The sequence below is a fragment of the Phragmites australis genome, chromosome 5, assembly GCF_958298935.1.
Source record: "Phragmites australis chromosome 5, lpPhrAust1.1, whole genome shotgun sequence".
NCBI lineage: Eukaryota > Viridiplantae > Streptophyta > Magnoliopsida > Poales > Poaceae > Phragmites > Phragmites australis.
Window position 1 is genome coordinate 33,562,531 of NC_084925.1, and position 27,203 is coordinate 33,589,733.

At 42.1% G+C, this 27,203-nt stretch overlaps 1 protein-coding gene and 1 pseudogene across 3 annotated transcripts; one reads left to right on the forward strand and one right to left on the reverse strand.

Annotated features, from left to right (window-relative positions):
- Window positions 1-636: 636 nt before the first annotated feature.
- LOC133919338 (uncharacterized) lies at window positions 637-27,165 on the reverse strand. Of its 3 annotated transcripts, none has more exons than XR_009909920.1 (2): window positions 26,281-27,165; window positions 637-984 (listed from the first exon to the last, which is right to left on the reverse strand). XR_009909920.1 is itself a non-coding variant. In XM_062363704.1 (1 exon), the coding sequence occupies exon 1, from the start codon at window positions 26,903-26,905 to the stop codon at window positions 26,441-26,443; it is 465 nt and encodes a 154-aa protein (XP_062219688.1). In that variant the 5' UTR covers window positions 26,906-27,165; the 3' UTR covers window positions 26,073-26,440. The 3 variants fall into 3 exon arrangements, 1 of the variants encoding a protein (XP_062219688.1); XR_009909919.1 differs by lacking the exon at window positions 637-984 and adding an exon at window positions 24,651-25,125; XM_062363704.1 differs by lacking the exon at window positions 637-984 and having other exon boundaries at window positions 26,073-27,165.
- Window positions 11,320-12,615, forward strand: LOC133918003 (uncharacterized; annotated as a pseudogene).
- Window positions 27,166-27,203: the final 38 nt, after the last annotated feature.

The window sequence follows — 27,203 nt, forward strand, 5'->3', positions numbered from 1 at the left end:
AGATGGAAGGATCTCATCTAGTTAAACAGTGTCATCCCTCTAATTGGTTGAATAAATAGTACCACTTCGTCTAGGATCACTTCGTACAGATTCTAGAATATGCTTAAAAGATGTTGTATCATCCCGTGTGAGAAATTTAGGTGTATCATGTCATATAGGATGCACTACAATAGAAATAGTCATCTGAGTCAAGTCATCAGTACCGACTAAGATAGAAGCGACATTGATAAAGTATCAGTGTCAGTTCATAATTTTTCGTACTTAATCAACGATTGAGCCAGGTTAAACTAGCAGTATCAGTGCTATCTCTTGGAACAAAACGGCACTGATACTTCAGTGCCGACTGGTAACCATGAGCCAGCACTGATACTCAATATCAATATCGGTTCGCATTACGAGCTGGCACTAATAAGTCTACAACATATAAAAGACGCATTCTTCTCCCTCTAACGTGAACATAACAAGGAGGAGCCTAACTTTACGCTTGGAGACTTCAAAATTTGGGAGAAAACCTGACGATGAGCTGCGCCTAGACCTCGCCCTCGACCCCTCCCTCGGGAGGAAGCCTGACAAGGAGCTCGCTTGCGCCCTCTCCTTCTTCTCTGGCCAGGCACCTTGAGCTCCTCCTCTGCCTCCACACCGACAGCCACCTTCGGCCACTCACCGACCACACCGAACCCGAGGTGACATCCCCCTTCTTCCCAGGAAGCTCATGCGCTCCTCCCTTCTCTCTCTTCCTCGCTAGATCAAGTCGCGACCGTCCTCTTAGAATGCTGCCACCGCTATTACCGTCGACGAGCCATTCACCGGTGTGCATGTCACAATTGACCCTTCAAATATGTTCCTCTCTTCACGCCGGTCCTCCTAGTACCACTCCTCAGCCAGACATCGTCGTCGTTTATCATTGGCGGCCGATCAAAATTGGGTCAAAGCCGATCCCCTCCCCCCTCTACTGTAGGTCGACCGCAATCATGGGCCCAGGACCTATAAAATAGAGAGAAGCTAGATAGATCTGAGTAGGAAAAGTATTGAGGTTAATTAGATTTTTGAAATAATAGAGAAATGATGAAATGAATATATGTTGTACTGTTTAATCAACTAAAAGATTATAAAAAGTGTAGAAAAATAATTAGAGCTAAGAAAAAAGGTGAAACTAATTTTATTGTATTCACATTGATCTAATATACATGTTAAAAATACATGCACTCTTGAAAAGTGTACCGAAATTCCTTTATTCTATTAATTGTATTGTAAATTATTAATTCCATAACTAATTAAGGAGAAATCCAAATATGATGACACCAAATTTGTTAAGCTTCTTTTATCGTCATCTATACAGAAAATACCATCAAGCCACGAAACAGTTAATTAACATAATTTCTTGATTAATCTTTAATTAACCCTTACATTTGATTAATTTCTAAAGAATTTAATAAAAATAAAATGGATAAACATTGTTTTTAAGACTTCTCTAGATGTATCTTACACATAAAAAAATACATATTGCCATGTAAGCCCTTCCTTTATATGAGTTAGTTTGCGTCCTCTTTTTTAATTATTGATTAAAAACAGCACGTAAGCAAATCATTAATAACTAAAAAAAACCCGTGACGGGTCAAATCGTGCCACAATGCCGTGCTACTTTCTAGTTGAGCTCTAATTAAGTAAAAATTATAATTTTCTCATTGTAGGGCATATAGAGATTATCTACTTTTCATTTGTGGCTACTTTTCTCATTGAAAGTATGTGATTATGTCATTGTTACCTAGATCTCCAATTTTCTAGTAGCGATTTAAAGAAAAAAACTGTTTAAATCACCTCTAAATAGATTAAAGCCTAGCTCTAATTTTCTAGTAGTGAATTAGTAAAAAAGATTAAAATCACTTCTAAATAGATCAACATATTAAATATGAATATTATGTTGTAGGGATGGTCAATCTACCCACTAGTCGTAAGCGGACGTGACAGTATTTAGAAGGTGGGTCATCTGACCCGGACCAAGTGCTGGAAGATGATGGGCCATCTAACATGGAGCAATCAAGATGCAAGGTAATTCAATAAATTACATGTGCATTTTGATATATCACATGGTTATCATTTCATTGGTTTTTTTATTGATTTCTAAAATATAATTATAATTATAAATTTACAGATGGACCGAATATGGATGTACAAGTCTGACCGTCGTGGCCCAGAGTTCTTCATGGCGTGGATGCTTTTTTGAGGGCTGCCGTGACGTACAGAAAGCAAAAAAATAAGCGCGATGATCACTATATGTTGTCCGTGCGTTGATTACAAAAATGAGAAGTAGTTCTTAGGGCATAGAGCAGATCCGTGCACACTTATTTCGCACGGGTTTCAAGCCTAGCTATATCTGTTGGACCAAGCATAGTGAACATGAGGAAGCTGCGCATGAAGAGTAGCCCACAGTCGAGGAAGATGGAGGAAACGATATGACGACTGATGAAGATATCGATATGTCAACATTCGAAGATACTTTTGTCGGCAACGATGATGACGATCTAGACGAAATGTTACGCAATGCGGAGAGAGACTTCACTAGTGATAGGCAACATAAAAAGTTTGAGCGCATGATAGAGGACTATAAAACACCAGTGTTCCCGGGCTGTAAGAAAAGCACAACAAGCTGCATGATGTGCTGACATTGCTGCAAATAAAGCCTAGCAATGGTTGGTCTGATAAGGGCTCGAACGAGTTATTACGATTCTTGAAGGACTTGCTTCTAGAGGGAAACGAGTTACCTAAAAAACATGTACCACGTCAAATAGATTATTTGCCCATTGAGGTTGGAAGTAGAGAAAATACATGCATGTCAAAACGAAGCATGTTGTTTCACAATAGGGATACAGACTTGGAAGCGTGTCACGTTTGCAGCGTATCACGGTACAAGTGCAACATTGATGATATCGATAGCGATGACATAGGGAAGAAGAGTAAGGATAAAAGACCACATGCTAAGATAGTTTGGTATTTCACTATAATCTCCCATCTGGAATGATTGTTTGCCAACAAAGCGAATGCTGAATTGATGTGATAGCATGTTGAAGGGCGCAAGAAAGTAGAAATGCTTAGATACCCTGTTGATGAATGCAATGGAGGAATTTCAATACAAAATACAAGGAATTTGAAGCTGAAGTGAGGAATATAAGGTTCAAGTTAAGTACAGATATGATGAATTCTTTCAGCAACATGAGCAATAGTCATAGCACTTAGCATGTGACTCTCTGTATCTACAGCCTTCCATCTTGGTTGTGTATGAAGCGAACGTTACTTATGATGCTTTTGCTGATCAGTGGGCCAAATCAACCTAGCAACGATATCGATGTGTATCTCTAACCATTGCTTTAAGATCTCCTTGTACTATGGAAAGATGGCGTACATGTGTGGGATGAATACAAACATGAGCATTTCACCTAACACTTAATGTTGTTCGTAACGATCCAAGATTGTTTTGCTCTTGCTAACCTATCGGGAAAGACTTTAAAAGGCTACAATGAATGTGTATGGTGTTTGGATGAAACATAGGGTTGTGGCTGAAGAATTGTAAGACAATAGTCTACATGAGTCACCGTAGGTTTCTACGCCCGGATCACTCATACCGTAGGAATAAAAAAAAGCTTTTGACGGGATGATGGAGACTCGTCAAGCTCTAAAGTTTTAAACTAGGGAACATGTACATAAGATGGTAAAGAATTTTAGAGTTGTCCTTCGAAATGGGAAAGAAGTACAAAATTTCCAGCGGGAAAACTCGTTTCTATGTTTAACAAGGAACACACTGGTCGCACATGCGGCCTTAGAAGGCCCGATTCGAACAAAACGTCGACACTTGCAAGAAATGAAAAAAAGAAAATATGCCAAAAATGATGGTCATTCCAAAAGAAGAACTTTCAGAGAAGAAACAGGTGAGGGGTGACAGATGCCAAAATAGAAGTAGTTGTGCAGCAAGCTAGGCAGCAAGCAACGCAGGAGCTGTTAGTCATTGTAGATAATGCTTTGGGGCCAAGCCCTGGTGATCCCTGGAGCAGTTGCTCATCCACGAGGCTTTCAGGAGAAGCCTTAATATGTCACACTATGGACGACATCACAGAAAGCACACCATGAAAGCTTGTTATGTCAGTCTTGGGTGTTCCCACCATGATGGCTAGGGGTCTGGTTGAGTAATAGGTGGAAAGGACCCTCTTCAATGGTCATTCGATACAACAGGGATACGCTAGGATACACGTGCACAATGAATACATAAGTACCATAAAAATAAGCTAGATTACCCTAGAGAGGTGGGGGAAATGAGGCTCTCAAAAAACATAGGCCATTACATCCTATGGCGCAAGTGCGACGTATTATTTGGTGAAGACACAAATGAGTCTGGGTCTAGTTCGGAGTCATCGGATGCACCCAGAGGATCTCTACCTCCTCCGTCGTTACCTCCATAGCCACCCAGAAGCTCTCCACCTCCTCCGTCGTCGCCTCCACAATCACCCAAAAGATCTCCACCTCCGTCGTTGCCTCCACAGCCACCAAGAAGATCTTCAACCCCTTCGTTGCTATTGTCTATCCCGCTTTAGAAGTCGGTAGCATCTGCACAAGCTCAGAAGTCGATGTCATCTTAGAAATTGACTTCATTACAGCAGCGAGTAGCAGCTAAGAAGTGATAGTCAGCATCTAAGAAGTTGGCATCTCCTCTGCCTTTTGATCAAACTGATGAGGAAATCAAAAGGAAAGTGAACACCAATATCACTACACACTTCAAACGTACTGAGCCAGAGAAGAATGCTATCGATCTAGCAACGGTGCCAAGTTTCTTCAGACTTTGGCAAGACCTGTGGACCCATCGCCAAAATATAACTACGCGCGCATTATGGGTAAAAAATAGTTAAAGAAGGCGTCGATCGAGAAGGTAAAAAAATAAAGAGTGTTAGAACAACAGAAAGAATTAGAAAGAAACTTTCTAATTGTGAATGGAATGACAAATGAAACACTTTATGATGAGTCCAAGGTCGAAAAGGCAAAATCTAAATGACAATTTAAGCTTGGTGAACCACTGGTTGAGTCCCTGCTAGAGCTAACAACCCAAATGTGGATATTTCATTCGTGGTACTTGGAACAATCAAAGGCCGGTAGAGAAATATTCACGTTCCAATACATGCATTATGATTTCCTCCACGCAGACGACGAAGTCTGTATTCATTTCGATGAAATGTATCAATTGTACCACCAAGACGCCCTCGATGTTCAACTCTTAAGTTGTGGACTATGTAAGTGTCTTACATGTATAATTCATAGGATAGATTCTTATACCATTAGACTAGATGTTTAACTTGTGTATGTAAAATGGAGATATATACATGTGGTCAAAAGGGCATCACTGAAGTAGGATTCCTCAACCCAATGAAAATAAACCAAACGATGGTCGTCACCTAGCCACAGGCAACCGAGGATTATGCACTTAAATTTATTCAAACGTACCAATTAAAGAGATACATACTTTTACCTTACAACTTTGGGTATGTGTTTCTCTTTATGTTTGTACTACTCTTTTTTAGCATAATGATATTAGAACTTAGGACTAATTACCTATGGTGACACATGTGTAGATTTCACTGGACACTCTTTGTCATCTAGATTGACTATAGCAGTATTGTTGTCCTCGATGAGAAAAAGATCCAGTAGTTGAATACCAACCCATCATAGACTTGCTACAAAGATAAACTAATTATTTCATTAACACTTTAGTAAACTTCGAATTGATTGAATCTAAGTCTAGTTACGGTCAATAATCTCACACGTACAGGGTGTACGTGCGCTATGTCAAGAGGAAATGATGTCACTTTCTATTCCGAAATGAATGAAAAATCATAACAGACTTTCCTTGTAGTCTTCAGACCTAGAGCAACAATTTATGTGGCTACTATGTATGTGACTTCATGCATGGATGAAGCAAAAATAATTATAGTACCATTACCAAAACTTAGGTAAGTGGTATACATATTGATGATTAATTTTAACTTCATAATCATGTTCAAATAGATTGATTTCTTCAATTCTGGTAATTACAGGACCTTGAGTTAGAAACAGGTATCCTCATGCCACAGAGAATCAACACAATTCAGGAACAACTCCGCAGGTTCATTAATGACCAAGTCATTCTAGAGTTCAGGTGGTACCATATTTTCAAATGGTGATATTCGGACGCCGTCCCTTCACCTAGCCTATGGAGTTTGTTACATGATTCTTCAAAAGGCAAAAGGCGTAGTTCAGAGTCTTTGGTCAATAAGAACAATTGAATGACATCTCTTCTTACCCTTTTGTTGCATACTTATGTTAATTATGAACTTTTGTTGTAAACATGTATTAGTTATGTTCTCTGGTCAATGACATGTGAAATAACTTGGTTACGTATGCATGAATAAGATGAGATTTGAATGAATTGTGTATGTGTGTGATATTATATGTGCTGAGATAATTATATGTGCATGTGAAACTTGAATGCATGTTTATCTTGTTGTATGTGCTATATGTGACATTATTTGTGCTATTATTGGCAATGACTAGATTCTATACAGGGGGAGGGGCCATCTATCAATGCCAATTTTTTATGAGCTGACACTGATACTCAACCATCAGTGCCGGCTCATTACCAAAAACCGGCACTGATAGTTGAGTATCAGTGCCAGTTCTTTGTTATGGGCTTGCACTGATAGTCTCAATATCAGTGCTAGTTTTATTTTTGAGCCAGCCTTGATACTTATTATTAGTATCGGTTCAAAAACCGTCACTGATAGTCTGTGACTATCAGTGCCGAGTAATCAGTGCCGGTTTAAAAACTACCACTGATTGCATTTTTAAGCCGGCACTGATGACAATTTCTATAGTAGTGATGGGACAACCGCGTACCTCACATACCCCTTCTTTCCTTTTTTTTCTTTCTTCAGTTCACCACCTTCCCTTCACCTCTCGTGCACTCTCTCTCTTAGTGGTGACGACTGGGCGACTATGCCGTCCTTTGCCACGCCACAACCAGGTATGCCCCTGTGACAACCCAGATTGCTTAAGCATGTCATTAAGCATTATTAGCATCATGTTTCTTTATTTTAATAAATTTTTGACATACAATTTCAATTAAACATAAATGGTTAAAACTAATATTAAATGGTGCTTTGTGAAGGAACTCACGAAATTGCTAAGAAACATAGTGTTGGAAATAATTTTAGAAATTAGTCCATGCCATATAAAGAATATTACTGATTGTTCCCAAATTTTTGAGAATTATTTTGAAGACATGAAAATTACAAAAGTTAGAAAATGTTGCAACTTTGGAGAATTTTAATTCAAAAGCTCAGGATTTTTAGGCCAAACCACTTCAAATGGGTTGCACATGAATTATAGTTACACACAAAATTTGTGCCCCAAATTTTTGAGCTCAGGAAGGCTTTCTTTTGGATGAAAGAAGTGGTGTGGATATTTTTGCTCGGCTATGCACTGTTCATCGAGCCCCACATGTCATCCCCTCCCTCCTCTTGCTCTGTCGGGCAGCTTCGAGAGAGGCGACCGTTGTTTTCGCTGATTTCCATGGCCAGGCCATGTCACCGGCCATTAGGACACGCCTCTAACTTCACGAGGGTTCGGTCGGCACCATTATCCCTCCCCTTGCCCTCTCTCCCTCTCGTTGCTCTCTCTCTCTCTCTCTCTCTCTCTCTCTCTCTCTCTCTCTCTCTCTCTCACGCGACAGAGCACAAAGCAACACCTCTGTTGGCCAAAATTTGCCTTGCATGAGCCACAAAACGTGAGCCCTGAGCCTTGTGGAGCACCGTGGAGGGTCTAGCTGCGCCTCCCCAACCGAATTGCCGCACTTCCCCGCCGGATTGGAGCTTCCCGTGTCGTCTTCCTCGGCTCCGGTGTTTCCCTTCCGCCGCTCACCATCAAGCCGCCAAACCACTGCCTCTCTGGTCCAACCAAACCCGTGGTGAGCTTCTCCGTGCTGTCCTTTACCTATTGTGCATGTTCTTTTTGCTTTAGCCCATCGTCGGCGGGGTAGTCCGCGATGGTCGAGCCGCCGTCGCCTCCCCGCGTGCTCTGCCAGCCGAGCCACAACGGAGCTTGTTGGCCAGTAGCCAAGCCGTTGTGTTCGCATGCCCACGTAGAATACGTTGGTGCCCTCGACCGGGCCGAATGGCTCGCCATTCTCCACCGGCGTGCCTAAACTGAACTACCACCGTAAAGTTCCATCGTGCGCTGCCGCTAGCTGCTCTCTGGCCATCGCCGTCGACCACCTGTGCATCCACCAGATCCACGTGTGTGCGCTAGTGCCCCTGCTGCCTTCCACTGGCCATGCCGTCGCGCCTGTCGCTCCCAACGAGGCCAGCCAAAGCCGCCGGCCAGCTCTGCGCTGTGCGTGTCGTGGCCTCGGTCGATTTTGACCAAAGTCAAGCCAGCCCACTCCCCCCAGTCCATGGCTGTAGCTAGCTAGCGCCGGGGTGTAAAAAGGGATTCAGCATTTAAATATTCGGTAAATTCAGAAATCATGAAATTGAATATTTGTTCAACTATTAAATCATCTGCAAATTATAAAATGCATAGAAAATTAAATATAGCTCCAAAAATTGTGAAAGAATTTTTGTTAGCCTTGTATTATCATACTATACATGTTAAAAATACTAGGAGCTATGAAATATGTATTTAAATTTCATGGGTTAATAAAATAGGTTTAAGCTTCATTAAATCATAGTTAATTACTGGTAAGTCTAAAATTGATCAAATCAATTTTGTAAATCTTTGTATGTTATTACCTGTTCATTAAAAATACTCACACTCATTTTAAGCATAGTTATCTTCTATTTTGATTTAAGCTTGGTTTAAGCTAAGTTAAATCCATAAATTATTAAGTGTTTACCAATAAATTAAATTAGGGAAATCCTCAATGATTTAAACTCATGGCATGATGCATTGCATATCCACTGTGATCATGCACTGTGGAGAATCTTTCATTATATGTGATCATACTCATTGCGATGCATCGTTTCTTTTGTTTAGAAGCCGACGCTACGGATTGTCACATGATAGAACCTGAGAACGAACCCACTGATTTTTGTGAGTGTTGTGTAGGAAGCATTTGTAGGCACCAGGTAAGCATCTATCATATTTCTTCTATACTTTTGTGAATTTTTGGTTAATTTACGAGGTCTTGCTATATGTCATATCTGCATGTTTTGCGAATCGATGTCAGGAATCGAGTAGATCCTAATTGATGCATAGTACCTACCTTGATGAAGTTGTTAATCCTAATCCTTGTAGCTTGGGAATAATTGTATCATGATCCAATTTAAAGGTGATATGAGAATTGCTTAGCCATTGCTCACCGTCGTTCGCGAGCTACAGGACTTTTCAATTATTGTTTCAAAGGAATGATAAGCTGGGGTGATGAGTTAGAAAAAGTGAGACGAGATGTGAGCGGGTGCTAGGGGCAGTTCGGCACAGGAGACCCCAAGTGTCATAGACCGTTTGCATCATTTAAGCACCGTCTGTGGTGTCTGTTAGCTTTAGCACTTCTCTGTACTTACAACATGTCGTTCTAATTATAAGATAAGTCGATTATCGTATGCCATGCTAACACTTGCCTTGCATCCCTATGACACATAAGAGAAAAAGTATGAGGAGAAGCAAGGTGACGGGTGCCGGAGCATGACCGGGACTTGCTCGCGGTAACCCTAGTGCCATAGGGGCAAGTGCAAGTGGGTAATTCCGAGTATGAGAAAGGTTATCTCGGGGGCCAAGAGTATGGACCCGAGTCATGTGGGTAAAGATGTGCCTCCTGCAGGGTGTAAGAACAATTCGAATTATCGCGCTCCCGGTCATGAGCATGCTTTAGTTTCATCGGGCAACATCATAGAGTTACCGTTCAGTTTGAAAAATGGAAAGTATGTGGGCTTCTGGGAGAAGTAGGTGCTGGTACTTACTTAAGTTGAGAAAGTTTACTTTATTGAGGATTATGTTTATTGTCAGTCGATGCTAGTTGTTCATGTCATTACATTGGTCAAATTGCCTTTATGCTAAGTCAACTTGTGGCTAATTCCTTGCTAATAAACTCAATGCATTATCTTTTGAGTCGGGATAGTATATATCCATATTGTGTAAATCTTGCGAGTAACTTCATACTCAGGATACTACCCTTAAATTGATGCAGATAACGATGAAATGGTTTATGAATACTTTTATCCTATTGATGCTAGAGATGGTCAGGAGTAGAGATCGAATGTACGAGTTAGTCCCGGTGGTTCCTTATGGGCAAGGGCACCATTGGCCTTTTGATTTACTAATATCTTTCCGCTGCATATCAAAACTCTGTTAGTAAGTAGAAACTGAACTTGTGATCAAGTTATGTAATAAAAGTCAAAAAATTTGCACTCTATTCATATCTTGTGATGAAACTATGTTGTAAATGATGTATGTTGTGATCTTGGGTGTTGTTGAGCATATATCAGGACGGTCAGAATTACTCTCATTTTAATCGACTTAATTATCGATTAATTATCGATTAAGCCGGATGTAATTTGATCAGGTCTGACAGCCCCCACCCCTCCCCTCCCCCTCTCCCTCTCCTTCCTGTTGTGCAGACTGAGCACACCCAGCTATTGTTGATTTTTGTTTTTGCGGTAGCAAAAGGATTATTAATTCCTGTTTAAGTCTTTGGATTTGATCTCCTGATGAAGGTATGTTCTAAAGTGCTCTTTGTCCCATCAAATGGCTTGGTTGTGGAGGTGGATTTATGTACTATCTTGGTATATCTAGCACTTTGTGTGTTGATTCATTAAAAAAAAATGAGTACATCTGAACATGTACAATGCTCTATGTTTCAGTGTAGCAAATTTGCATGATTTTTTTTCAGTTCAGCAATTTTTCCCCTATTATGACATGAACATAAACATATGTGCCACACTGTACATTATTATTTTCTTCAATTTTCTAATGCCATATCAAATTGGTAGCATGATGTGAGACCATTTTTTCAGACTTCATCGTGTCAATGCATTTTTTTTGCATGTGAGCTGTGACGCAGACTGAAATATGAATTGGATTGCAAAAAGTTTTCCATATTAGCAACTGCTTGACTGAATCGTACTTTGATGGTTACATGAGGTTCTTCTGTGTAAGACATTATGCCAAAAAAAATTCCTGTAATGAACATGCATATAGATTTGTTGAATCGTACTTTGATGGTTATTAGTGCTGTTGTTACGCCGCATAATTTTCCTGTTATGTAACCACATTTTTTGACACATGTTTGCAGTCCATTGAGTATTGTAGATGGACAATAGGAAGCTAAAAAGGAAAAGAATGTTGATGCTCACGGGTGTTGTTGCATATGTGGCTTCTTGCATGGTGATTTTGTTTGTCCGATCTAGACTAAGAAATAGGAGACAACCAATTACCTATGATCCAATGGAGGAGAGGAATAAGGTTAGGATTGACTACCTTAATAATATAATTTATAAGAATGATATAACCTGCACAAAAACAATAAGGCTGAAGAGAGCTTCTTTCTTTCATTTGTGTCAAGTTTTGAGAGAGCGTGCTTTTCTCCATGAAACCATCCATATATGCATTGAGGAACAAGTTACCATGTTTTTAATACAAGCAAACACAACGTATAGAATAGGATAATTGGTAGTAATTTTAGTAGATCCAGTGAAATTATTAGTATTTTAGACTAGTCCTCCATGCCAGAGGTGAGTTGAGAAATAAGCTTAATCGGCCATCTTCTTTGGAGAACCCAACTAAAATTGTAGGGAACCAAAGGTGGGATCCATATTTTAAGGTATGAAACTTGGCAATTGATAATTAGAAAAGTGAGATGAAAATTTTGTGGTTGCTGATTTTTTTTAATGTGTTGACCAAATAGATTTGTATTGGAGATATTGATGGAACACATATAAGAGCATATGTTAATAAGTCCATGGAACCAACTTTTTGTGGTAGGAAGTTATTTCCTACTCAAAATGTGATGGTGGCTGTAGATTTTGATTTGAGATTCACATATGTTTTGGCTAGTTGGAAGGGAACAATACATGATGTTGTAGTTTTAGCTGATGCACTAGAGCGTCAGAATGGCCTACGAGTTCCTGAAGGTAATAGAATTGTTTTACTAGATGTTTATGCCTTTGCCCATTTATTAAGACCAATGTAATCACCATGTTTGTAAAATATCTTACGAAAATTCTACTTAGTTGATGTCGGATATGGAGCCAAACCTGGATTTCTGCCACCTTTCGGTGGGGTAAGGTACTACTTGAATGAGTGGGGGAGCAATCATGTGTAAAATGAGAAGGAGTTGTTCAATCTCAGACACTCTTCTCTATGTGTGACGATAGAGTGTGCATTTGGATCACTAATGGGGAGATTCAAAATTCTTGATGATGCTACCCCATTCTTCCCCTTCCCTACACAAGTTGATGTGGTCATAGCTAGTTGCATCCTTCACAATTGGGTTCTTTCTCAAGGGATTGACTGATTCATTTGGCCTGAGACCATTGGACACCTAACCCTCAAAGATCAACAAGGCAACAAGCACATGATCATAGGGCTATGGTAGATAAGATGTAGTTGATTGCTGATAGAATGTGTGCAAATTTTCAAAACTACTATGGCCATTAATGTACTAGATCATGGCGGTTTGTTTTCACAATTTCTATATATCGAAACCGTGTCCAAATCTCTCACACCTGATTGGGCCCCGTAAGCTACAGTATTCAGAGCTCCTCACATCGAGAATCCACCAAGTCTCGATCGTTCGATCCACCAAGGGAAAAAGGGGGAAAACAATGAGCCCACCCATTGGTGCTCATTGACGGCGTGCAAAACCCTAGCCATTGGCAGCAACCCACCAGCTCCCAGGCCTCCACACGCGCGCACGGCACGAAGACTGGTGCCACAGAGGCTAATGTCGAAGTCGTCGTTCCGAGGTCATCGTCGTTCGTAGATGTCGTCCACCTCGAGCCACCCAACGAGGCTCCTTCGGGGCGCCTAGCCATCATCCGGTGATAGGCGACGGCTGCCCCCAAGGCTGCCCAACGACACTCCCCCCCCCCCACCTGTCGACACTCTTTGAGATCTCCATGTCCCCCCGTCTGCGCTGCTCCTGAGCTCGGCAGCACAACTGCCTCCGACCAACACCAACAGTGGTGGCCTTCGGCCTGCCCTCCAAGGCGATCGGGCCACTCCAAGTGTTGGCCCTAAGTCTGCCAACACGGGCACGCTCGTACTTACACGAAGGCCTGACCCGAAGATGGCCGGCCCGATCTGCCCGGTCAACCCTCGGTCGACAACCACACCCCCTCTAGCTGCTTGCCGGCCCAATCCGACGCCGCAGCGGCCTTCCGATGGCGTAGCAAACTTTGGTTGGCGGAGATGGCAACTCAGCCCCGTTATGGCGGCGCCTGCTCCTCCGCCTGGTGTTAGCGGTGCCCCTTCAGCCTAGATCCAGCAGTCATGCACCAACCGGCGGTGACCTACCAAAACGAACTCGGCTCTACCTCAGGCCAACACTGGCGAGCCCCGCCACCGAGGGAACTGGCTGTCGGATCTGGCCACTTAGATCTGGCCCTAGGCCACCGGCCTTATCTCTTCGTCCACGTCTAACCGACGCACGGACCCCACTAGTAAATCGGCCCACCAGCCTTGGTTCACGGTGAACCACTCTCGAGCCTTTCCCCTCGGCCTACAATCTGTAGACCATGCCTATAGTACAGTGTTCTCACTGGTCCACAGCTGCAGACCAGCGTACACCACACACGTATTTCTTTTGGGTTCACAGCGCTATTACCAATTCCATAAAACAATATACATTTTCTTTTTCAGGATTATCCGTACTGACAAAACTTCCGAGAGTCATATCTTTTCCATCCTAACTCCGTTTTTGGTGGTTCTTCCGCTGATATTCCTTTAAAATCATGATCTATATTCCATCCAATCATGTAATTTTATGAGCTCTTTTAATTACACATTCGGCTTTGTTTGTGGTGTAGTACTTTAACCTTGAGATTGGATTTAGCTTTTTAGCTAGCCGTTAAATGGATGTAAGTGTAGATTAAATTAGTGACCGTGTTCTAAGCTATAATCATAGTTTAGCCCATTTAATAACCTAGCTTAAGTATAAGATTATCCTTTAGTTAATTTAAAAATGTTTTAGAATAACTAAAGTTGCCTTATTAATAATTGAACAGAGTAGATTAACACACATGCACTCCAAGACTTGCCAATAATAACCTTAGAAGCCACCATGTAATAAGATAAATAGAAGAATTTACCTAATTGTAATTTGATCTAGGTTATCTCTTTGAGAATCAAATAGCGGTATACATCATCATTTGGTTAGTCATCATCATCTGATGGGACTCAGTGATGACATAGGGCCGTCTAATTCTTCAAAAGCTAGCGTCATACAATAGAGCTCTTCGGGTGAGTTCGCTATCAACAACCAAACGACACGAATGGTGGAGAAAAATTTAGAGACCATAAAGCAGCTCATAAAAAGATAATAGAAATGAAGAAGAGGGGAGAAAAGAAAAAAGAGCACGGTGATTTCTTTCATTTCGCGAACGAGAGTCAAGTTCCATCAATATCCTTCTCCTTTCGATCTTGCATTGAGTACATAAAACATGAGTACGACATGAGTATCACAGATATAAACAATTTAAACATGGGCCAGGGTCTTAGATACATTTTGTCATTTTAATGGGCTCAATAGTGTGCATTATAAGTATTTTCCTGCTTAGGCATGAGATATATCTCCTTCTCTTTCTAATACAGATTGGAAATGAAACCCATCTTAATCAGAGTTTTCTCTATCATGGACTGCTTCACCTCAAATAAAAAACTAAAATATATATAATATCTCACATCTCTTTAAGTATATGGAACATTTAATTGTATGGAACCTTTTATTTGTAATATATGCTTATTGTATTCCTACATCGTTCGATACTATATGAATTATAGATTAATTAAACAGGGGTCACACAATAGGTAGCAAACACAAATGAAGCGCGGCAATGCCGCATAGTGTTTCTAGTTTTATGTACTAGATCATGCTGTTTGTTTTCTCAATTTTATGTACTAGCGCATGGTTGTTTGTGTTATCAAATTTATGTAATAGACGTATGGAACATTTTGCTATTTATTTATGAAACATTTTATTTATTTATTTAAGGAATCCTTTGCTATTTATTGGTGAAATCCGGTGCTGTTTTTCTAGGCTTATATGCATCCTTTTGATGGTGTTTTGTGAATCCTTGTACAATTTGGTAGGAGATGGCCATGGAACAACAAAGGTAGAACCTGGTAGGCAATGGAGCTACTGGTGGTATTGTATGGACAAATGCAATGTCAAGTTTTGTACTAACCTACTTAACTCAACTTGTGGCTAGTGGCACTAAAACCTCTACATGCTTCAATAAAGTTCATCTCAATAGTTACGCAAAGGCTTTGAATGTTCAAGTCAGCGGTGGACAAATTAGTAACCACTTTAGAAAGTGGAAAAGGATATATGGGAAGATTGAAAAGCTAAAGAAGTTGAGTGGAACTCTTTGGATGAAGATACTTGCATGATAAGTCTTGGGGCAGAGCATTACAGTAGTTGTATCAATGTTAATTTACTGCATATGAATAAAAGCATTATTTTCTGAACTTGTAAATTTGTTGCATATTTCTTTGCTGAATTCATTACATTTTGACATGCAAAACCACCGTGATGATACTAATTACTTAAACACTCCAATTGAGTACTATCATGAGATGACCACCATATTTGGCAATAGTTTAGCAACAGGTGCTTATGCTAAGAGAACAAGTGACTCTCTTGCTCCAGAGGTGACTGAAACTGAGGGTGCACTAAAAGTCATATATGCTGAAATTAGATCCCCCACAAATGAGCATTTGGGTGGTGAGGTAGAACGCATTCAGGTAGCTATGTTAGAGACTCCTATGGTACTAAACCACCTCCTGCAAAGAAGCCTAGGCTAGTAGATGATGAGGACTTGGTGGTTATGATGAGCAATAGCCTGGCACAAATGGCCGCTGCTTTCAATAAGGCTGCTTCTTCAGACAATGACATCCTTAATGGACTTTATGAAGACTTGATGAGTATATCTAGCTTCGAAGAGGCACATCTTGACCACTATTATGCTCATCTATGTGAGAATCCTACACAAGCAAGGGCATTCCACAAGTTGCTAGTACATCAATAAGTACCTTTCAGGTAGTTTATGGATGACCAGTACCTTGTGGTCTCTCTTTTGCTAATTACCAACTAGCTATGGTGGTTAATGAATGCTTGGTACCTTGTGTTGTCTCTTTTGCTAACTACCAAAACTTAAGCAATTGTGGTCTATGGTGTGTAATCTGGTTGTGACAATCTGATTGTGTTATGGACATGTACTAATGGTTATGTAGTGCATTATGGACCTCTATATTACTGTTTTTATTTTTCTGATACCTGTATGAACTCCCTTGGGTCTTGTAGATGAACTCCTTTAGGTCATTTGCTAACTACTAAAAATGAAGCTATGGTGGTTTAAGATTAGTTGTACCAACCAAGACTTGTCTTTGCTTTTGTATCAACCAAAATTGTTATTGTGACAATCTGGTTGTGTTTAATCTAGTGCATTATGGACCTCTATCTTACTTTATTGGTTTTTCTCTTTGTCAGATACATCCACTATACCGAGCTGTACTTGTTTGTTCTCTATCTTGCTCAATTTTTAGGATTTGAACATGCAAATGCACTATGCTGTCCCAAAATTGATACATGTTTGAGAAATTGGCGATGGCAATACCATCAAAAAAATTGACAATTAAATATAATAGAAATATTAATTGAGAACTATGTAAGAAAAGAATTAAAAACACAAAAGTTCCATTGCAACAACATATGAAGGTAAAATTACCATCTCTAGAGAGGAGATTACCATACCTAGACATATTCATACAACCAAACAAAATTTTATATGAGCACGTATTATCTCATACAAGTAACCAAACAAAAACATATATCATCATGTACAAACAACCAAACACCCAACATTTACCATTTCATCCAAAATCATACTACCAGTATCATACCATCCAGAATCATCATGAGAGGATCGGAAAGTGACCAGCCGATGGGGTCAGCCGGCCATCAGGATGGCCTGGCCAAAGCATCGAGTAATAGTGTAATACTTTTAAGAGTTGAAAAGTGCTGTTTTTTATTTGTCCTTATAAGATCCCATGAATAGACATAGTAATAACCTCCTGCCTCGTTTAGTGTTTGCTATATTTTTTAATACTTAACTCTACTGTTCATTGGCTGCACTGGGGAGACAAACGAAGTTAAATGAACTCATATTTATTAAGATAAAATCTAAAAATTACACGTACATATTTTAGTATTATATCAGGCATATCTATTTTGCTCATAAAATATACAAAATTACTTACGAATTTGAATCAATTTGTATTTTTCAAATTTGCTTGCAATAAAATTGTTCTTATTTTTTATTGAAAATATGTAGTAACTAGATATTGTCTTTGAATTGCTCTAACTTTTTCTAAAATTTATTAAACATCCGATTTGAATTATCTTCACTTGTTTCTTAAATCGCTTACGAATCCATTCTAATTTGCTTACAAATTTTCACATAGTTACTTACATAAATGCATTTAAGAGCAGACAAATAGATGAATTTTTTATCAAGTGCTCATCTGTTTTTGCCACACATTGAAGTGGGTCACAAAACAGTGTTGTAAATCTAAATGTAAAAAAGTTCCAAAATAGAATAAAATGCACGTGTTCAAATTTTTGTTATTAAAAATATATGTACGTGTCATGAATCTAAAGCATGAACATACAATTTTTAGATGTATCCATTTATTAAAGTATAGGAACATACGATAGATTTCCTTGATACTGTGCACAAGGCTAAAAGAACATATACTTTAAAACGGAGGTATTATGTCGCTTTATTCGTTTAAAAAAATGTCGATTTGTAGAAGTACGTATAGAGCCGTACGCAAGAATTTCCCTCCGGTGACACGAGCTGCTGGCGAACGGAACGGTAGATCAGGAGGAGCAGGTGAGTACGAGACGTGAGCTGGAGCGGTAGTACACTATTTGTGTGGTTGGTTAAGAATTAGTAAGATGTTCCCCGGAAAGAGAGTTATGGTAGCTGGTAGACCCTGCTGTTCAATTGACATACGCATCCAAGCTAGCTTCAAACAAAAAGGCTTTCTGACCACATTTAAATTATAATTGGCCAGCATTCCATCTAGCTCATCGGTGACAGGCGAAGGCGAGTACTACATGACTGCATCCTATCCAACAATTGCCCTACTATTGTACAGATAGCGAATATAAAAGTATGGACATAATTTCACATATAAAGATAAAGTAGCATACCATCATATAAAAATTAAACATGATCTACTTTGAAGATAACAGCATTAGATAAGCAAAAATATCAAATATTATATCTAAAACAATAATTGAGCAACAGATTGCTATTGCAAAAGAATTGCTCTCAGATACTTTACTACATCTAGTCCCAGGATACTGAGATCCTGCCCCCTAGCTTTTCAATGAACATATCATCGACTGGCACGTATCTAAGTTCTCATCTAGTGTTTAGAACCTGAACATAGCTCTCTAAAAATAAATCATCATGAAAGGTGTTGCTACCACAACATAGAGTACAAAAATTCTAAACTAAGAAGTCAAAAGATACTATAGTGACAGAGACAAACTGACCAGCAGATAGCAAAGTGTATTGACAGCAACTGAGAAGCTATAGCAACTGCAGTGTCTATAACCAAAATTAGCAATCACCTCAGAGCTAGCAACAGCTACAAACCATGGATCAAAGGACTAGAGGCTCATGGGACAATCAACTCAACAGGAATTCCCTAGTATATAGACACAGAATAAGTATAACACCAATTGATTTCCAGGCTAGCAAGAACAATCGAAAAACTAGAGAGAACAAACAGGTCTAAACTCTATTGTACTTAGAAAAACATGCCTAATCTCATATCGATTATTCCTCATCGAGTATCGCTGCACATATAGCCTGACTACTCAGAACCGAGAGGGAGGAGAATACTCACAAAGTAACCCGCTGGAACACACTGATAATCAAGGCAAGGCACAACAAGTCAGCCGCTGACTCAGAAACCCTATGCATCGTCGTTGCCGGTGGCGTGGGTCACTGAGATACAGAGCCTCTCCACACTACCACGACACGTGTGGGCGAGCCTCAGCTATGCAACTCCGGTCACCAACAAGTTCTCCTTCATGGCACCAAGCGAACAAATCGAGCTTAAGAGAATCTCAAACCTAATCTCATCGTTGCGAACCGAAAAGGGAACAAAGGGGAAAGTGAGAAATCCAATTCCAAAATATGTGTCTACCGAGAGGAGAGGAAGCAACAGATAAAGGGGAGGCTCACCTCGCACGTCAAGGCCGACGAATCTGCCTCCGAACCGCATGCACGAGGGACCCTGGTGCTCCCATCCTCATCCGCCGCCGCCGCCCCAGAGCTTCCCCAGGCGCTCCCATCCTCATCCACAACTGGTGTCACGCCCCTGCCCAACCCTAGCATCTGGTCGCCGATTTCAGCTGGACAAACACAGGCCTGGGCCAAGCAAAAGACACAAGGCCGACCCAGCCAAACTACTAGGATTCGGCCCATAAAAGAAATTCTCACATTAAAATTTCTAAAATTTTACAACAATCCCCACCAAATTTTAATGTTGGACGTATCCAGTTTTATATAGAGGATTTGAGTAAAGTGTACCTTTCGGGTTTGAACACAATACCTAGTCATATAAACTTCGGCTCGAACAGACAGAGGAGAATTACACCTTGATCTTCTATCTTGGTGTAAGAGATTTCATCCATATAACACTATGTACTAGGCTGCCAAGCTTTTATCCCTCAGGTTGGACGTTATGGCCATGTTCGAGTATCTTTATTCATGAGTATTATGTAGAGAAGTACTCATCTTCTCCATGATTGCGACCACACGATCATACTCATATAGGTGAATTCTCCTAGAAGTCATGTAGGATGACCTCTATTGTCATTCAGCACTAAATTCATTAAGAGCTGTTAGCTCATCCTTTCCTACAGAAGAGCAACGTAGCCAAATGGGATTTAGTTGCTCTTATGCTCACCCAGCTTATTGTCCTAGAGCCTAATTCGTGGGATCTCTGGTCTCTTAGGATATGTTACCGTCGGTATGAACCTTTGATGCTGACTGAATGACTTTTCTAGCCATTCCTTTTGTGAAAGGAAATACAAGATTCCTTTCAGACTGAATATAATCAACAACGATATACCCGTCTCTAATGCATGGCTGAGCAACTTGAGACGTCATTTTATATACTTTGAAGTCTTCTTATTGTCCTTCCTACTCTTCACCTTAACTAGAATGGTTATCACAGTAGATGAGAACAATCGAAATTGCCTTATCCAATATTGGTAGGTCAGAAATAAGTTCTCTAATCCATTCTACCTCTACGGCTGCTGAGTCTAGCACCACTAGCTCAGCCTCCATTGTGGAGCGAGTAAGGATAGTCTGTTTAGATGATCTCCAAGACACAGCTCCGCCTGGCAGAGTGAAAACATATCCACTCGTAGCCTTCATATCATCCGAGTCACTGATCCAGTTGAAATCACTAAATCCCTCTATGACTATAAGATGGCCAGAAAAATAAATCCCTAGGTTCTTTGTCCCCTTCAAATACTTAAGTATCCTCTCCAGTACTATATAATGATCATCTCCTAGGTTAGACGTATAACGACTCAAACTGCATACGAGATGTCAGGCCTAGCTGTGCTGGCCAAATACATGAGGGAACCTATCACCTGTGAATATTTTAACTGGTCTTTCTCATGGCCTATATTTTTCTTTAGCTTAGCATTTAGATCATAGGGCGTGGCTACAGGTTTACATTCTATCATACCAAAACGTGTAAGCACCTTATACACACAATGGGATTGACTTAGAGTTATCTGGTACTCGCCCTTTAGCAGCTTGATGTTTAGAATTACATCAGCTTCTCCCAGGTCTTTCGTATCGAAGTTCTGAGATAGGAAAGATTTGATCTGGTTAATCATTTCCACATCTATCCCAAACAGGAATATGTCATCCACGTATAAACATAGAACGACACCTTGTCCCCCACCATAAGGATAGTACATGCACTTATCGACTTCATTAACACAGAAGAGATCAAAGTAAGTGTAGTATCAAACTTTTCATGCCACCGCTTAGGAGCCTATTTGAGACCATACAGGGATTTGATTAACCTACATATTTTATTCTCCTGTATTGTTACCATGAATCCATCTGGCTGCTGTAAATAAATCTCATCGTCCAACTCTTCGTTGAGGAAAGCGGTCTTGACATCCATTTGATGCACAAGGAGATTATGACAAGCTACCAATGCTAAGAGCACACGGATAGTGGGCAGCCTAGCAACAGGAGAATACGTATCGAAGTAGTCTTCTCCTTCCTTTTGCGTAAAACCCTTTGCCACCAACAGGGCCTTGTACTTTTCTATAGTACCATCAGGTCTACGCTTTCTCTTGAAGATCCATTTGCAGGCGACCAGCTTGCAGCCAACTGGGAAATCTGCTAACTCCTAGATTCCGTTAGTGATGATCAAATCCATCTCACTACGGACTGCTTCCTTCAAGTACTCCGCTTCTGGAGAAGCGTATGCCTCTTAAAGGTTTCGTGATTCATTATCCACGATAAAGGTAACAAAGTCATCTCCTAGTGATTTTTCAGTTCTTTATCTTTTGCTCCTCCTAAGTTCCAATTCAGGAATCGTGTCATTAACACTCTGAGGAGCAGGGTTGTCAACTAAAAAATCATGGGTAACTACTTCCTTTTCTCACATAGGAAAAGATGTGCTCAAAGAATGTCGCATCCCGAGACTCCATTATCGTGTCGACGGTAATGTCTGAGACCTCAGAATGGACCACTAGAAATCTATAGGCACAATCGACAGTCTTTAGTCCTAATTTCCTTTTCTTCGGTAATGGAACATATACTTTAGCTAAACAGCCCTAGGTGCGAAGAAAGGACAAATTCAGTTTTCTCCCCTTCCATCCTTCATAAGGGGTTGTGTCACGATTCCGAGGAGCGACCCTATTTAGGATATAGTTAACGGTGAGAACAGCCTCACCCCCCCATGAGCTAGCCATACTAGAACTTTGTAACAATGCGTACTACTTCGCGTACTACTGCCGAAACTCTGTTCCCTATCAGAACGGATCCACCATATGCAGCCTAGAGAGAAGTAAAACATGTTTGATCAACACAAATATGTCTTGTAGCACCTACATCAATCCACCAACTTACTGGTGAATTTGTCATAAAAGCCTCAAATACATACCCACTAGTGGAGTCGCCTTTGCTGGTATCATCGGTTGTTGCAACCACTACATGCACTTGTGCTTTGGTTGCCTCCTGCTGCTCAGGTGTCGACCCCTTGCCCTTACGATTGCGGCATGTGTTGGCCTTGTGATCCAACCCGCCGCACATGTAGCAGACAACCTCGAACTTCTTCTTCATAGCATTAGCCTTCGCTGTAGAAAAACCAAGCATGGCAAGGTTAGGTTGAGCAGGTGCCTTCGCTTAGACTTCTCCTCGACATTTATAGCGGCAATGAGCTCATTAACAGTCAATCGCTACTTTAAGTGGCGACGTGCAGTGACAAAGTCACGCCAAGAAAGAGGCAGCTTGGCCAGAATGACATTAACCTAAAAGTTCTCAAGGAGAACACAACCATATTGGCCTAAGTCTTGCACAATCAGCTGGAACTCATGGATTTATTCCGTGACTAATCTATCATCTCTCATACGGAAGTTCAGGTAGCTTAACACCATAAAGGACTTGTTGTCAGCATACTTGTCATTCAGCTCTGTCCACACCTTCTGTGCTTCCCCGAACCCCATGTAGATGTCGAAGAGCCTGTTCGATGGGACGGCCAAGAGACGTGCTAAGGCTGAGGCATTAGCCTTCTCCCAATGGGTCACTAACGCATTGAGATGTATTCTTTCGATATCGTCTTGTACGGCTTCCCCCGTAGGGGTGGGCGACTCTTCAGTGAGGACCTGGAAATATCCGAGGTCCATCAAACATAGCCTCGTCCGGGCCTGCCAGTGGTTAAAGCCAGTCCCATCAAAACTTTCAAGCTTAATCGCGTTTGAGGATGATGGTGGTAGGCCAGAGGAGCTAAAATTAGCCATCTTAGAAGCAATAGGGTTTTTGAATTGTTGTATAGATAGTGAATATAAGAGCATGGACGCAATTCCACATATAAAGATAAAGTAGCATGACACCATAAAAAGATTAAACATGATCTGATTTGAAGATAACAACATCAGATAAGCAGAAATATCAAACATCATGTCTAAAACAAATAATTGAGCAACAGATTGCTATTACAAAAGAATTGCTCTCAGATACTTTACTACAGCTAGCCCCAAGACACTAAGATCCTGCTCCCTAGTTGTTCAATGAACATATCATCGACTGGGCATGTATCAAAGTTCTTATTTGGTGTTTAGAACCTGAACATAGCTCTCTAGAAATAAATCATCATGAAAGGTGTTGCTACCTCAACAGAGAGTACACAAATCTGAATTAAGAAGTCAAAAGATATTGCAATGATAGAGACAAACCGACCAGCAGATAGCAATAAGTATTGACAGTAACTGAGAAGCTATAGCAGCTGCACTATCTATAACTAAAATTAGCAATCACACTCAGAGCTAGCAGCAGCTACAGACCATGGATCAAAGAACTAGAAGCCCTGGTATATAGACATAGAACAAGTATAACACCGGTTGATTTACAGGGCTAGCAAGAATGATCGAAAAGCTAAAGAGAACAAACAGGTCTAAACTCTATTGTACTTAGAAAAACATACCCAATCTCATATCGATTATTCCTCATTGAGTATCACTGCACATATGGCCTGACTGCTCAGAACCGAGAGGGAGGAGAATACTCACAAAGTAACCCATGGGAACACACTGATAATCGAGGCAATGCACGGCAAGTCAGCCGCTGACTCAGAAACCCTATGCGCCGTCATTGCTGGTGGCGTGGTTCACCGAGATATAGAGCCTCTCCAAACTGCCACCACACGTGTGGACGAGCCTCAGCTACGCAACTCCGGTCACCAACAAGTTCTCCTTCACGACACCAAGCGAACAGATCAAGCTCAAGAGAATCTCAAGCCCAATCTCGTCGTTGCGAACCGAAAAGGGAACAAAGGGGAAAGTGAGAAATTTGATTCCAAAATCAGTGTCTACTGAGAGGAGAAGAGGCAACAGATAAAGAGGAGGCTCACCCCGCACATCAAGGCGAACGAATCCGCCTCCAAACCGCATGCGCGAGGGACCCGAGCTCGACCCTTTTGCCACCGTCACCCTAGAGCTTCCCCAGGCGATCCCATCCTCATCCATAACCGGTGTCATACCCCTACCCAACCCTAGCATTCGGTCGCCGATTTTAGTTGAACAACCATAAGCCTGGGCCAAGCAAAAGACACAAGGCCGATCCAACCAGACTACTTAGGATTCGGTCCAAAAAAAATTCTCACGTTAAAATTTCTGAAATTTCTAATATGTGACAGGCGAGTGCTTCATGACTGCATCCTATCCAACAATCGCCCAACAACCCGAACCCACGAATTACTACGTTGCCAAGGCCTTCCATAGGAGACGAACGTGAGCCCATTGTGAAGTTCATCTGCTTGTGCACATCTTCTCCCCACTCAACATACCAGGGGCGTGTCTGCACAAACCATTGTTGCGCGCACATCTTGCAAGATCCTACAAACCATTGTTTGCGTACATCGTTTTGCTTCCCGATAAGCAGAGAATAACAGGCATGTTTCTTTCACATCACCTTTGCCCTGCTTTGTCCACTCATTCATCGGTTTTCTTTTCTTGTTGCCAGCAGCTGTCGGTCACCCGGCCGGTCTACTGTACCGAAGCGTCCTCTTGCTCTTTCGATCCCTCGTGTCGCTGTCGGAGAAGAACAGCAAAGCCACCCACTCCTGTGCAACGGCCATCACTACTCACTAATGCGGTCCGGTGACCCTGCTGCGTAAGTTGGGTGGATGCAAACAGGCTCTAGAGACAACGCCTGGTCAAATCAAATCGTCCCGGCAAAAGAAAAACTTTGCTCAGATGAAAATGACGCCGATCGAAAGTTGCGTAGATCATAGCTTGCATCCGAATTGAAAAACTTTTATTAACGAGAAAGTCAGAAAGAGATACTTGAGCGATGCTTGAAGGCCATCTGTTCTGAAATGCTGAGGCACATCAAATTAGAACTGACAGAGGAGTATCGTAATTTGCAGGCCGAAGCTTGAAAACGAGTACACTTTTTAGTACCGCGCTAATATAAATCAAACCACCAAAGTCCGGACGCAAAAATTTCACTAAGGCATAGTGATGCATGACTTGAGCTAGTATTTACGTTCAGATTCGTGTTAAAGAAGGTAGGTTTGTTCTCTGAAGTTCCTTCGGCTGACCATGCAACTTCAATCTCCTGGCTGCTGCGGCATTTTCAACGCGCAGCGCAGACAATTGAACACAACTGTTCACAGCTTATTAAACGAGAACATAGACTTCTCTTCTGGAAACGAAGAAGAAGAATGAGAACAGAGACCAGAACCATGAATTACTCGACGTTTCTTAGGGGGACAAGAGTCTCCTCATTTGCAGAGACTGGGGACAAAGCAGAATGAGGAAGGCGTCCCGTCGATTCGATAACCTGTTGGATTCGATAACGTCTGCAAAGTTGCGAGAACACAAGATGCCAACAAAGAACAAACCTACCGTCTTTAATTTGCTCAACGAAACACGGAGGAACACCGAGATGAGAGACATATGCAAGCAAAGGCCCATTCGCGGGACCTGTGGGAATTGCCAGGGTCCCTTCATCCAAATTCATAAGTTAATGGATTACTAATGGTTGCATGCCAAGTTCATAAGCTACTACTACTAAAGGATCGATGATTGATTCATCCACGCATGCATGCGTCCCAGATTTACCGATACAGAGAATTCATTGAGGGAAACATGTTAACAGACGCGGCAAAGGCTAGCTAGTGCCTCCAGTATCTCATCCAAAACTACATTAACCTTTCTTCACAACAGAAATTGATTTACTACACGGAAAATTAGAAGGAGAAGACACGACAAACCTGCTTGCTATGTCCAGAGCATCGGCTGTTCTTCGGGGTCGATCGGTCGCCGCCTCGTGCGCGCGCAAGGCCGGCGAGGAGAGCGCAGCAAATGCCGCCCCGCCGCGTGCCCCCCCCCCCAACACCCCTCCAGCCTCCGGAGCGCAGACGCGGTCGGACACTACTCCTTGATCCGGAGCCAGCGGCCTAGCTGCGCCGGGTTGACGACGCCGGGGATGCGGGCCCCGCCCGCAACGAGCAGTCGCGACACCTCCGTGTACCGCCTGCGCGCCTCGAGCGCGGCGACGGCAGCGGGCTCCTTCTCCTTCCGGATCGGCTGCGGCGGCACGAGCCGCCGCTCGCCGAGGAGCGTGCCGCACCTCAGGAACTCGTGCGCCAGGTACCCGGCCAGCAGCTTGTTGCCGCCGCCTCCGCCCAGGCCAGCCGCCCCCGGCGGCGGGGCAAGCAGCGGCTTGGCGCTAAGCCGAGCCGCAGGGCGATCCGGCTTGCCGCGCGGGTCGGGCTTAGCGAACGGCGGCGGCCGCGCGAGCGGCACCGCCTGCTCCGACGAGTAGGACGAGGAGGGGTAGTAGTACTCCCGCTCCTTCCGCTTCCCGAGGAAGGCTCCGCCACGCGGCGCCTGCATCGCCGCACGGATCGACAGCTCGACGGCCGCGATGCGCCACCGGGCACGCGAGCCGGAATCGTCCGATGGCGACAGGCGGGGCCCGGGGAAGAAAAAGAGGGAAACGGTTGAGTTGGAGAGAGTGGGGGAGGCGTGGTGCGTGGGACCCACTAGGGACTGCTTTGCAAATTCACGCACGAAATTTCAAATGAGACGCATCTCGTGGAGGAAGGAAAGAAGAGAGGAGAAAAGGTAGATTGGCGAAGAAATGGAGAAGGGGACCAGGGAAGGTTCTCTTTTTGAGGGGGCTCTATTTATA